At 39.8% G+C, this 12,668-nt stretch overlaps 1 protein-coding gene across 1 annotated transcript; it reads right to left on the bottom strand.

The window, feature by feature from the left end:
- Positions 1-10,567: 10,567 nt before the first annotated feature.
- LOC309815496 (proliferating cell nuclear antigen-like) lies at positions 10,568-11,687 on the bottom strand (the record flags this gene model as incomplete). Its single annotated transcript, XM_082642375.1, has 1 exon — positions 10,568-11,687. A coding segment is annotated over one exon (852 nt), but the record flags the coding sequence as incomplete, so codon positions are not given.
- Positions 11,688-12,668: the final 981 nt, after the last annotated feature.

Below are 12,668 nucleotides of genomic sequence, written 5' to 3'. Positions count from 1 at the left end.
AGTTGGGGCCAAATTGAAAATAACAAAACTCATCTGAAAATAGCTTCTCAGATCCTCCTCCCTTTTTTTCTCTCTCTCTCTCTCTTCCATTAAATATTCTAGTCCTAGGGGATTTCAGTTCAAAAAGAAAGGCCAGGATAGCTTAGAAAGCACACCCTAATGTAAAGAGTAGAAAGATTTATATGACAGGAAAACAAGTTCAGATAATGGATAGAAAATGAAGATTAGTGTGCAGGTGAGAGGACTTGATTATAAAACCCCTGCCCTATCAGATCAGGCATCTAGCATAGAAATGGCTAAGCAATGGTAGAGAAAAGTGAGATAAACTATTCTGTGAGAAAGCAAGGAAACTATGATTACGATCTATAATTTTTCATAACCCTTAAAATATTGAAAAACCTTAAATGCAAGAGAGTTAGTAATCACAACAAAAAGAAACTTCTTATATAAATCTCTTATAGCCAGCCTCTTATATAGAAATATGAATCTGCCTTATTAAAAAGTTATGAAAGTATAAACACTTCTACCCAGTTAAAAATTAAACCTGATGTAGAAAAATTTTGAATAATCATCTCTGCTGGTATGTTTGAATCAGCATTCCAGTTATAAAAAATGCAAGTTCACTTACAGTTTATAGAAATGGTAAAAGTCAAAGTTCACTTGATGATGTTAGGGTGTTAACAGTACAAAACAATGTGCAGTATTTTCATGCACCAAAATGCGATTTCAATCTTGAAAGTTGAACACTAAGATCCTTGGGCCCTGTGTTTCTGAGTGGTGTGTTGGTATGTGGGGGTTGGGGGGGGGAAGAGGGTTCTATATATAATTATATTATGGAATGAATAATAATAAGAAGAAGAATTACTATTTTTAGAATGTACTATGTGACAGACACTGTGCTCATCACTTTACGTGCTTCAGTTTACCCAAAGATCAATGAAAATAGACTTCTGTGCCATCTCTAATATTTTAGCCTAGACATTTGCAAACATTTGCAGTGATAGAACACTAACTGCAGAAACTGAATATTGGTCTATACCAAAGACATCTGCTTGTTTCTCAAACACAAAGCTAGCTTAACACTTAAGGAAGGGTAATAAAAAAAAGAGAGTAAACCTTAAAAATGTGATTTCAAATCTTAGCTATGTCAATTCTTACCTATACTATTGAGAAAGTCATTATTAACTTCCTGGGCCCTCAAATATCTAATGTGGGTCACGATACCTGCCCTGTGAATCTCACTGATACATTTTAAAGTAGAAATTAAATGATGTTTATGAAATTTCTTTGAAAATTATAAAATACCAGAAAATAAAATTGTCATTTTCTTTCTGTATCTACAAACCTCTCTGATTTGCTAGTGCTGTGTAAATAGATACAATTGGCTCAACATCTAGAGCAAACTTCTGGTGTTTATTAAAATTTGCATATGATGAAGTATGGAAGCAAGCAGCCAGAAGCATCTCAACTTGCCATCTTCTTAGAGCCTTGAAATTGCAAAGATTTTTACATCATGCTCATGCAGAGAAAACACATAGAAGGAACCACATCTGTTATGTCTGCTGCACAAGACCCATTTATTTTTTTGTGATTTTGCAATGTGCAGTGGGTCACTCTTCTTCTGGTCTCACCTGAGGTCACTCCTGCCATTGTCATCATCTGAGGGTTCAGCTGGGGTCGGGGTTGGGGGGAGATGATCCAGGATGGCCTTCATCATATGGTATTTCAGCTGCAATGGCTACAATAACTGGGGCCTCTCTATCCACATGGTCTCTCTAGTAAGAGAGTGAGACTTCTGTATATCATGGTGCAGGACTTCAAGGGGGTGAAAATGGAAGGTGCAAGGCCTAGAGGTCATATAGTATCAACATCAGTCACAGGGCCAGATCAGATTCCAGGGCAGGGGAATATGACACCTCTTGATGGGAGGGAGGCAAGACCACATCGCAAAAGAGCATGCAGGAAGCCAGGGATTACTAGGTCACCTTTGAAAATGTCTTCCTCACTAGTTTAGTCCCTTGTGCAAGCTATGGGTGATCTCTGCCAGAGGACCCTCCTTTCTGTGGTCGGGGCTCACTGTGACACAGGGGAGCTGTGCCATTCTAACACAGACAGGAGAGGTACAGTCATCCATTCTGATTACACTCATCCTCACTGATGAAAATTCTATTGCCTGCTTTTTGAAGAAGTGATTCTGGCTCCTTTCCATTGCAAAAAGCTAGCAGAGACTGAATGTGACAAGAAACACTGCCTCCTCTCCTTGGGATAAAAAATTAAAAACTAAAAAATACAAAACAAAAACAATGTAAACAGCCCTCTAATATTAATTCACACCTTTTCTTTTCCCTCACATACTTGTTCAATAAATATCTTTACACCAGATGAATGGGACACCCATGGAAGAAAAAAGTTTGGGGAGAGAAAATTATGGTTTATACATGTTGGGTTAAAAATAATTGCAAAACAGCCAAGTAGATAACTTGATACGAAGGGGATCTCTGATGTTTTATGTTTTTATTTAAAATTTGCTGGGCTTCCTCGGTGACACATTGGTTAAGAATCCGCCTGCCAATGCAGGGGACACAGGTTTGAGCCCTGGTCTGGGAAGATCCCACATGCCACAGAGCAACTAAGCCGATGCACCACAACTACCAAGCCTGCGCTCTAGAGCCCGTGAGCCACAACTACTGAGCCCACATGCCACAACTACTGAAGCCTGCATGCCTAGAGCCTGTGCTCTGCAACAAGAGAGGCCACTGCAGTGAGAAGCCCGTGCACTGCAATGAAGAGTAGCCCCCGCTCACCACAACTAGAGAAAGCCCGCGCACAGCAACAAAGACCCAATACAGCCAAAAATAAATAAATAAATTTTTTAAAAAAGAAAAATTATTCTGTGAACAAATATGTGAAGCATCAGAAGTAAAGGTATCTTATTTCACAATTTTGCCTGAAATCAACACTATCTATAAACTTAATTTAAAGGGCATGCCTGCCACCACTGCTGTAATTTTTTTTCCCCAGTGAACAAGCAGAGATAGCATGAAATGGCTGTAAAACCCCAGGGAAAATACATATGAACATTAAAAGGTAAATAAAGATAAATCCTCAAAAGATACAACTCATAGGAGATGCTGTTCATATTTTGCTATTAAGACATTGCTCTTTTCCTGTTATTTGCATTTTTCCTATGATTTCAGCAATCGGTAGAGATTACAGGCAATATCTTATCAGTTAATGACAAGAACATCTGGGTCCTATCTCCCCTGATGCATTTTAATCAGGTCACTGAAAGGAAACTCAGCAGCTGAAAGCTATCTGTTTTCTTTGGGATAATTGCACAATGTAATTAAAAGTATTTTATCAGCAGTCCATGGCAGAAGAGAGAAATTCTATGCATGTGGGCTCATGGATGTGAATTGCCAGCATTTTTAACACTTGAGGAACTTGTCTTATAAATTATTACCTCATACTCTAAGACACCATTAGCTTTTTGGTGCTCGTGCTTGCTGGCTAGTCAGTGAAAAGACTTCCAGAAAGGGACTTCCCTGGTGGCGCAGTGGTTGAGAGTCCGCCTGCCGATGCAGGGGACACGGGTTCGTGCCCAGGTCCGGGAAGATCCCACATGCTGTGGAGCGTCTGGGCCCATGAGCCATGGCCGCTGGGCCTGCGCGTCCGGAGCCTGTGCTCCGCAACGGGAGAGGCCACAACAGTGAGACGCCCGCGAACCACACACACACACACACACACAAAGACATCCAGAAAGGCTCTAACTTTCAGAATCATAAATCCCAGGCAGTGTCACTTGCATTGAGGACACTCATGCAGTGCAAGTGTCTGTGGACAGAACCCATGCCCTCTACTCATCAACCCTCAAAGTCACACTAAGATAAAGACACATCTAGAAAACATCACATGGTACACTTCTTCCCACAAGGCATGGAGAGGGTTCATGAGATTTGAAGTCAAAAGAGTAGAGTTCTCTTTATAGCTGCACTGGTAGCTACATAAATTGAGAAATTATTTGCATTTCTGGACCCAGTTTCTTCATATGGCAAACAGGTCTATAAATTAAATTCCTAATTCACAGAATTATGTCCCATGAAGTAAGTAAGGTGTCCTTGAAGCTTGTACATGTGCAGCAATAAAAGATACCTGTTAGCAAATTTAACATATTAATTTCCCTAATGTGTTGTATGCTTGGCCTTTATTCACTGTTTTAAACTGAGGTATAATTTGTATATAAAAAACAGTGCAGATCTTAAGAGTTCAGATGAATGAGTTTCACAATTTTATGTGCTCATGGTAACCTCCAAAGGAAACACAGTGTGGAACTTCCACCCATGCAGGAAATTCCCTTGGGCCCCTTTCCAAGCAATTCCAGCTGCCTGCTTCCCAAGAGTGGCAATCACTTCTGATTTCTGCATTGCCTGTTCTTGGTCTTCAAATAAATTGAATTATACCATATATATTCTTTTCATCTGTTTATTTTTGCTCTCTCCATATTTTTTGAGATCCATCCAAGCAGCTGTAGACTCTTTTCATTACTATTCGATTCCATGAATGTACCACAATTTGTCTATTATACTGTTGGTAGACAGTTGGGTTGTTTGTAGTTTGAGACTATTAGGAACATTCTTGAATAAGTTTTGTAGGGTACCTGTTTCATTTCCCTTGGGAAAATATCTAAGAGAGAAAATGATGGCTAGGAAGGCAGTTGCATGTATGATTTATAAGAAACTGCCAAAAGTTCTTCCATAGGGCTCATGACGTGTTGCACACCCAGCGGGAAGATGCAGTTGCTGTATGTTTGGTGACATTTGGTGTTGTGTTGTAGTCAAACTAGAGATGTGGAATGGACCCCCTGTCCCATCCAACATTGGTTCAGATGTCAAGACCAATGGCACCAGACAGACACCAAAAGGTATGAAAAGATTTATTACTGACAGAATGAGCTTTCCTGGGGAGGGCACAGCAGCCTCCCAAGTAGATCTGTGAGTCTGATTATTTTAGGTACTTCATGTAAGTGGAATCCTTCAGTATTTGTCCTCCTGTGATTGATTTATTTCACTTAGTATAATGTCCTCCAGGTTAATCCACTTTGTCACAAATGGCAGGATTCCCTTCCTTTTTAAGGCTGAGTAATATTCCACTGTATGTATATTACAAATTTCTTCATTCATTCATTCATGGTCATTTAGGCTGTATCCATATATTAACTATTGTGCATAATGCTGCAATGAACATGGGAGTTCAAATATCTCTTCAAGATCCTGATTTCATTTTTTTTATGAATTTCAATAGAACTGTGTTCAAATGTACTGATACTTTCTCATATTAAGTTTGCTAATTAACCCACCAAATGAGTTCTTCATTTCTAATTTCTGATTATTTTTCCATTTCAAGTGTTTTTACTTTATTAATTTTCATGGATCAGCTGAAATCACCCATATCTCTTTACTCATATCGTCTTCCTTTCCAACTCTGTTAACATAATTATCATTGTTATTTTAAAGTCATTGATAATTCTTACATTGGGGCCATCTCTGGTCCTGTTTCTAGTGACTATTTTTTATCTTAAGGATAGGTTATATTTTTTCAACCCTTTGCTTTCTCCTAGTTTATAATTGTGTGCTAGAGATTCCACATGAAAGAAAAATAGGGACCTGAAGAAAATAATATTTATCTTCCAAAGAAGGACATGGCTCTTCTTCTGTCAGGTTGCCAATATGGAGGCTGAGTGGATCCAACCTGCAGTTAAGATAGGTCTGGGCTTTGTTGCAGCTTTGTTTAGTTCTCAACTTGCTTCAAATATTTTTAATGCAGAATTAAAACTTTACGTTCAACATGTCTTTGGAAATGGCACCCTGACAAGATTCTAAAGATTTCTTGATTTTTTCCCTACCATAGCCATTAGCTTTCGAAACTCAGGAGACACTTTCTCCCCTCTGTATCCTGCCTGCCAGTTGTTGAATTGTATTTTCTTCCTCCTCCTCTCCTTCTCTAGCTTTCCATGCAGGGGCATCTCTCTGTTAATCCTGCTTCCCTGCACCCTAGGGAATCTCTCCCCTCATTACTATCCTACAGTCTAACAAACAGTTGAACTATTTTCTGACTTGGAAATTTCATTGCTCCATAATCTATACATCCAGTTCTGAATGTGTTAGAGGGAGAAATAATGCCTGTCCGGTGAAGATCAGATTGAACAAAGAAAAGTGCCTTGAGACGTGTAGGGTTACATACAAGCAGGGTCATATTCCCATCATATGCGACTCAACCTAATGCCAGTGTCTGCCCCTCAAGGAAAGCCTTCTAACACCAAAGAAACTGCTCAGAATGCTTTTCTCCCCCCAGATACCAGAACACTGTGATGGTAGCAGGAATGTCAAAGACCAATTTTTCACTGTTGGGGAATTTATTTCCAGCCTTCTGTCTCTATGTTCAGAGTAATACATAATTGTGCTTTATTTTAAAGTGGGTTTTTTTTTAAGATTCTGTCGCAGGCAATTTGCTTATGGTACCTTCTCCATTCTTGAAAAAATAAAAGTTAGTCATTGTTACCATTACAAATTAGGGCATTAAGACTCAAGCGTCATGTCCAGTAGGTATAGAAGATCCAGCCTTTAACTGAAAGTCCCAATAACTCTGTATCATGTGTCCTTTCTAAACACAGTACACAGATATTTTAGGGTTATACTACAAGATTGTTTCAACCTCTTCTTTCTATCCTTTCATACTCCTTCCAGACTATAACATTCCCTTTAAAAATGGAGGTCCCTGTTTATGTCCATTTTAAGATAAATTTTATAATAATGCTTCTCTTTTGCTCACTGTAGCTCTGTGAATAGAAAGCCATTTTCCTCCAAGTTCAGAGCTTTTTTTTTTCTATTTAAGTATATCTAAGTTCTTTCATTTTAAATTATCAGCACCATCTCTGACAGTTTATTAAAGGACTCTGTTTTGCTGGGATATTCAATAGAGATAATGTTTACCCGTGTAATCTATAGTTATGAGTGGATTTCCTCTACCATCTCCAGGATGCCATCTGGAATTGCTCTTTGTTCTCTGTCCCCAGGCAAGACATCTGCCAGTGACCTGTTTTCTCCATTCTAAGCTCCTATTTCCCCAAAAGCACTCTGGCTCATACGGAATTTAACCTCCACATGCGCACACATCACAAGTGATTTTATCAGAAATAGAAAAGTTACATTTGAATAAAATGTAGTTTTCAAATAGTTTATCCTCACTATTACTCTGGTTTACTGCTTTTCTTTCTTAAATTGTCAATTCCTTCTGAGCTCTGATAAAAATATCTAATTTGAATACTTTGTCAAGGAGCATAGAAATTCACATGGAAGCTGACCTAGTTCATTCCTATACTCTTTCATTGTGCGACAGGTATCGGAACTCTCATGTAACCTTCCAGAGCTGGAATACTTGTGGATGGTCTGGCTTATTTATGTTTTGTTTTCTTTGCTTGATTGTGAATTTCTAAACAATATTCTTGGTTTCAGTGATTATGACTGAACTGAATTAGTCTATACAACTAGTTGGAGAATATTGAACATTTTTAGTTATTGTTTGTGTTTTGAGTCTTCTGTTTACTGATCAAGGAACTGGCACGGAATTTACTCAACAAGAACTTTGGGGCACATATTATTCTGGCTTATCACCAGGAATGTGCATTATAATCATCAATGGAGCTTTCAAAATTGTGTATTCCCCACCTCGAGCCCTAGAACACGCGATACACCATGTGGAGTTGAAGCCCAGGTTAAATCTATTGTGTTCTCACGAATAAGGGTGGATAAGGACTACTACCCAGTGAAGCCCGAGTCTTCTCTCAGCTCAGGGAACACAGCAGTGAGCATGGTAAAGTCTCAGCTCACAGGGGACTGGCAGTCGGTGTTAGAAACAGGCCCATAAATGTTCACCTTAAATATAATGTATAGCACATCTGACTGATTGGCAATTAGAAAATGCTTTCAAGAAAAAGTGATGTCTTAGCACAGTTCTGAGAAATAGGATCACCCAGATGACAACAGGAAGAAGAACATTCCAGACAGAGGGAGTGGCATAAGCAAAGTCACAGAAGGGAGAGGAACCTCGAACATTTGAGGAACTTTAAGTAAAAATCGTTGATAGGAGAGGGTGAAGAAGACATCATGCAGGGTCTTGAAAACCACGTGTAGGATTCAGATTTCATCCTTATCTTGCAGAGCAGAGTTGTAAAGTATATAAATGTCAACCTGGTAACTGAACACACCTCACATGACTTACAAGCTCTGAAGCTTTTGGCAAGTTGCTGAGACTCTCTAATCCTCGATTTTCTAATCTCTCAAATAGGACTAAAATACCAGCCTTTCATGTAGGTTGAGGACAAAATGCTATTACAAAAAAGAAGTATTTCTTTCAGGACTTTTCTCCTAACAAAAGGCCATTCTCTGTCCATTTGCTTCTTCCTCTTAACTCTAACCATGAGCACTCGGGCTGTAGTCCCCCGGTGGCTTGGAACCATAGCCCAGGAAAGAGTAAGGCAAGGACACAGCAACCATTAGTATGCTGAATCCACAAGGAATTAAAATCACAAAGCCAAACATGACGTTTATGCTGTGCTTGGGAGATGTTTAGAGATAGATGGTACCAGGCTTATTAATTAGCATCAGGATGTGAGGTTTTGGTGGGTGTCTCTGTGACTCTTGGTCTTTTCTTCATGGTTACAAAATGATGGCTGTATAGCAGTTTCATGAGGGGTAGGAAAGGGCAGCAGAGGAAAACAAATGTGTGTAGCCCTTTTCCCCACAAACTTCTAGTCTCTGAGGAAAGAAAATTTTAACAAGAAGAACTGAGAAGATGTACCTTTTTATCCCACTATTGAGACAGCTCACCTCATCCTGAGATGAGAGAACTGGGATTACAGGAATGGTTTCTACTAAACACAAATAGTGGGACTGGGTGAAGCACTTTCCTTCCTTCTGTTCATGTCCTTCCTTCTGTTCATGTCCTGCTACTCATCTGATATCTGAGCAAAATCAGGTTTCTGTTAGCAAAGAAGAAAATGAAAAATGGCTCCTAGTAAGCAAACAGCAATATCTGTCAGGATTAGAGCATAAAGAAAGTCCAAGGGGAGTTATACGTGGCAGGGTCGGCAAAGAGCAGTGAGCGAGGGTCTTAATAAGCAGAAATCAAGTCTAAGTAGAGACTTGACAAGGACCATCTTATTCTGGGGAGATGGGAGAGAGACTGCAAAAATCTTCAGAAACCCAGGGCAAGGAGGCCAGGAGTTACACAGAGCTAACTATTATAGAAAATATGTGTAGCAACAAAGCAGAAGAAACATGAAATAGGGCTACGGAACTGACATTTAAATAAACCCCAAATATCCACCCAGATTTGCAGGTTGGTTACTACCTTTTTGCTTGAGACCTGCTTGGAAGCTAATACAGGGCATGGGTACCTGCCAGTGCCCTCTGCAACCCAGAGCTGGCATATTGAAAACCGCCACGTACCTTGCCCGACATGCTAACACACTACAAATGTTTTTAAATAGAAAAACATTTAAACTGAAGCCAAGAAGTTTGAAAAAAAAAAACCAAACCCTCAACCCTACAACCTCTTTATTGAGAACAAATAATAAAAGTTTTAAGATTTCCACTGACAAAAGACAGCTGTAAGGCAGATCATTTTAAAATGCCTTCTGGCTGAGTAATATTTCACATACTTTCTTAAATTTTTCAAGATGAGTCATCTTCCTTGATATCCTCAGTTATGAGGAAAGAGGTGCATAATCCTTGAGTAAACACTAGTGGTCTGACCCAGTAGACAATGGTTATAGCAGCAGCAACGAACAGAATAGAAAAAAAAAATTTGTCACAGTCTGTTGTTTTCTTGGAACAAGACCTGGAGTGTGTGTGTGTGTGTGAGAGAGAGAGAGAGAGAGAGAGAGACAGACAGACAGAGACAGAGACAGAGACAGAGACAGAGAGAGGGACAGAGAGAGAGACTGACGACCATCAAGTCTGATAGCCAGCAGCATAACAGAGCATCAGATCCATCTAGGGCTGGAGCCCATGCACTTTCTACGGAAACCCAATTAGTGCTGGGCACAGGCTTGGGATTTATAGTGATGGAATATGCGGGTGTCTGACAGATTAAGCCAGTGCAAACTACAGTCCCACCAACCAGACCAGCCAGGCTGGGGTGCTCTCATTCTAAAGAGTGACCTTTTCCAGCCCTGCATCCCTCTCCCATCTTCCACAGAGAGAAATAAGAACTCATTCTGTATCTGGGTGAGACCTGCATTCTTTATCTAAAAGAGATTTTCTTCAATAAACTCCACACCTGCCTCCGCCCTTTTTTCATTCTCCTTTTGCACCACAATAACTACTGTGATTTGGGGATGTTACAGGAAGTTAAAGCTAGATTGATGTGAACTTAGTCAAGTGCCTAAATAATCTAATAAAAGTTTCTCCATGGGATCCATCTGGCAAAATTAGGATTTATTTATTTATTATTTTTTTGAAGTTCAAATGACTTTTATTTAAATTGAAAACAATACTTAAAACTGCACTTAGAGTCAAAACCCTTGTTTATAAAAATTATAAGGAGTATTCCTAGGTAAGGCAAAGTTATTACTAGGTTAACAAGACCAGATTTGACTTTGGACTTTACTCTTTGAACAAACTGTAGAGAATGGAGAAAAAAAAAAGTTATTTACAGAAAACAGTATCTACATATGTACTCAGAGGTACAAAGACAAAAGAGACTTAAGTATGTGCTAGCATCTCAGAAGCAGTTCTCAAAGAGCTTAGTTTTATTTCCTTGAATTTTAAGAATGTCTAAGATCCTTCTTCATCCTCGATCTTGGGAGCCAAATAGTACTTTAAATGTCCCATATCAGCAATTTTATACTCTACGACAAGGGGTACATCTGCAGACATACTGAGTGTTACTGTAGGAGAGAGTGGAGTGGCTTTTGTAAAGAAGTTCAGGTACCTCAGTGCAAAAGTTAGCTGAACTGGTTCATTCATCTCTATGGTAACAGCCTCCTCTTCTTTATCAACATTACTCGTTTGTGACAACTTAATATTTCCATTTCCAAGTTCTCCACTTGCAGAAAATTTCACTCCATCTTTTGCACAGGAAATTACAACAGCATCTCCAATATGACTGAGATCTCGGCATATACGTGCAAATTCACCAGAAGGCATCTTTACTACACAGCTGTACTCTTGTTCTGGAATTCCAAGTTGTTCAACATCTAAATCCATTAACTTCATTTCATAGTCTGAAACCTTTTCTTGATTTGGAGCTTCAAATACTAGTGCCAAGGTGTCCGCATTATCTTCAGCCCTTAGTGTAATGATGTCTTCATTGCCAGCACATTTCAGTATTTTGGACATGCTGGTGAGGTTCACGCCCATGGCCAAGTTGCGGTCGCAGCGGTACGTGTCGAAGCCCTCGGAGCGTAGGGTGAGCTGCACCAAAGAGACATGGGACGAGTCCATGCTCTGCAGGTTCACGCCGCTCGAGCTGATGTCCCAGCAGGCCTCGTTGATGAGGTCCTTAAGCGCCTCAAGCACCTTCTTCAAGATGGAGCCCTGGACCAGGCGCGCCTCGAACACGGTGGCGGAGTCGCAACGACACGGCTGCTGGCGGAAGGAAGGAGGAAGGTGTAGCCGGCTTAGGCTTCAGGAGATGAGAGCGAGCGGGCGAACTAACTCAGGAACGCTTGAGACGGAGGAAGCCCACCTAGGATTTATTTAGTTATGGAACCAAAATATTTGATCTATAATACCAGCTAGGTAAATACACTGGTATATAGTATATAGAATAGTATGTGTAGTATAGTATAGACTATATAGTAAATATATATATATATATATTTAAAACACTATTTCTGACTAACTAGCTAGTTTGGACACATATTATTAAATGATATCAGATGATGAAAAAATTATCCTCTATTCCTTTGGTCTACTAATGTAATTGTTTCAAGAGCTGAACAGTTTTCTCTGTCAGATTGTTTCCAAAATCCTTTTCTTATTTAAAAATTAAAAATTAAGTTCATTGGGCCTCCCTGGTGGCGCAGTGGTTGAGAGTCCGCCTGCCGATGCAGGGGATACGGGTTCGTGCCCCGGTCTGGGAGGATCCCATATGCCGCGGAGCGGCTGGGCCCGTGAGCCATGGCCGCTGAGCCTGTGCGTCCGGAGCCTGTGCTCCGCAAGGGGAGAGGCCACAACAGTGAGAGGCCCGCGTACAGAAAAAAAAAAAAAAAAAAAAAAAAAAAAAAAAATAAGTTCATTAAGTTCACTAGCCTAGTCTCCTGCCATCTGTTCAGAATTCAGGTCCTAAACCTCTGAAGGTGTCCTCTCCAGAACCATACCAGAAAAGGAAAATTACTTTCGATCTATCACATAAAGATTAATCCATTATAGAGACTGTTTTTCTTTGATCTTCAGGATATAATAGACTACATTACTCAACCCAAATAATAGAGAGTGAAGATATCCTAGTCTCTTGTTGGCTTTTTAAGAAAACCCATCCTACATTGCTAGTTTTGTTTATACACATTCCCATTCTAACTTGGTTCTGTTCTGATCTTTAAAGGTGTGTTCATTCCTTGTAGGTCTCAAGAGTGACAAAACTTGAACCAGAATTAACTAGATACA

The sequence above is a fragment of the Mesoplodon mirus genome, assembly GCF_964341445.2.
Source record: "Mesoplodon mirus genome assembly, chromosome: 14".
NCBI lineage: Eukaryota > Metazoa > Chordata > Mammalia > Artiodactyla > Ziphiidae > Mesoplodon > Mesoplodon mirus.
The sequence above is the reverse complement of the archived record's forward strand: the minus strand, read 5'-3'. Positions and strand labels throughout refer to the sequence as shown.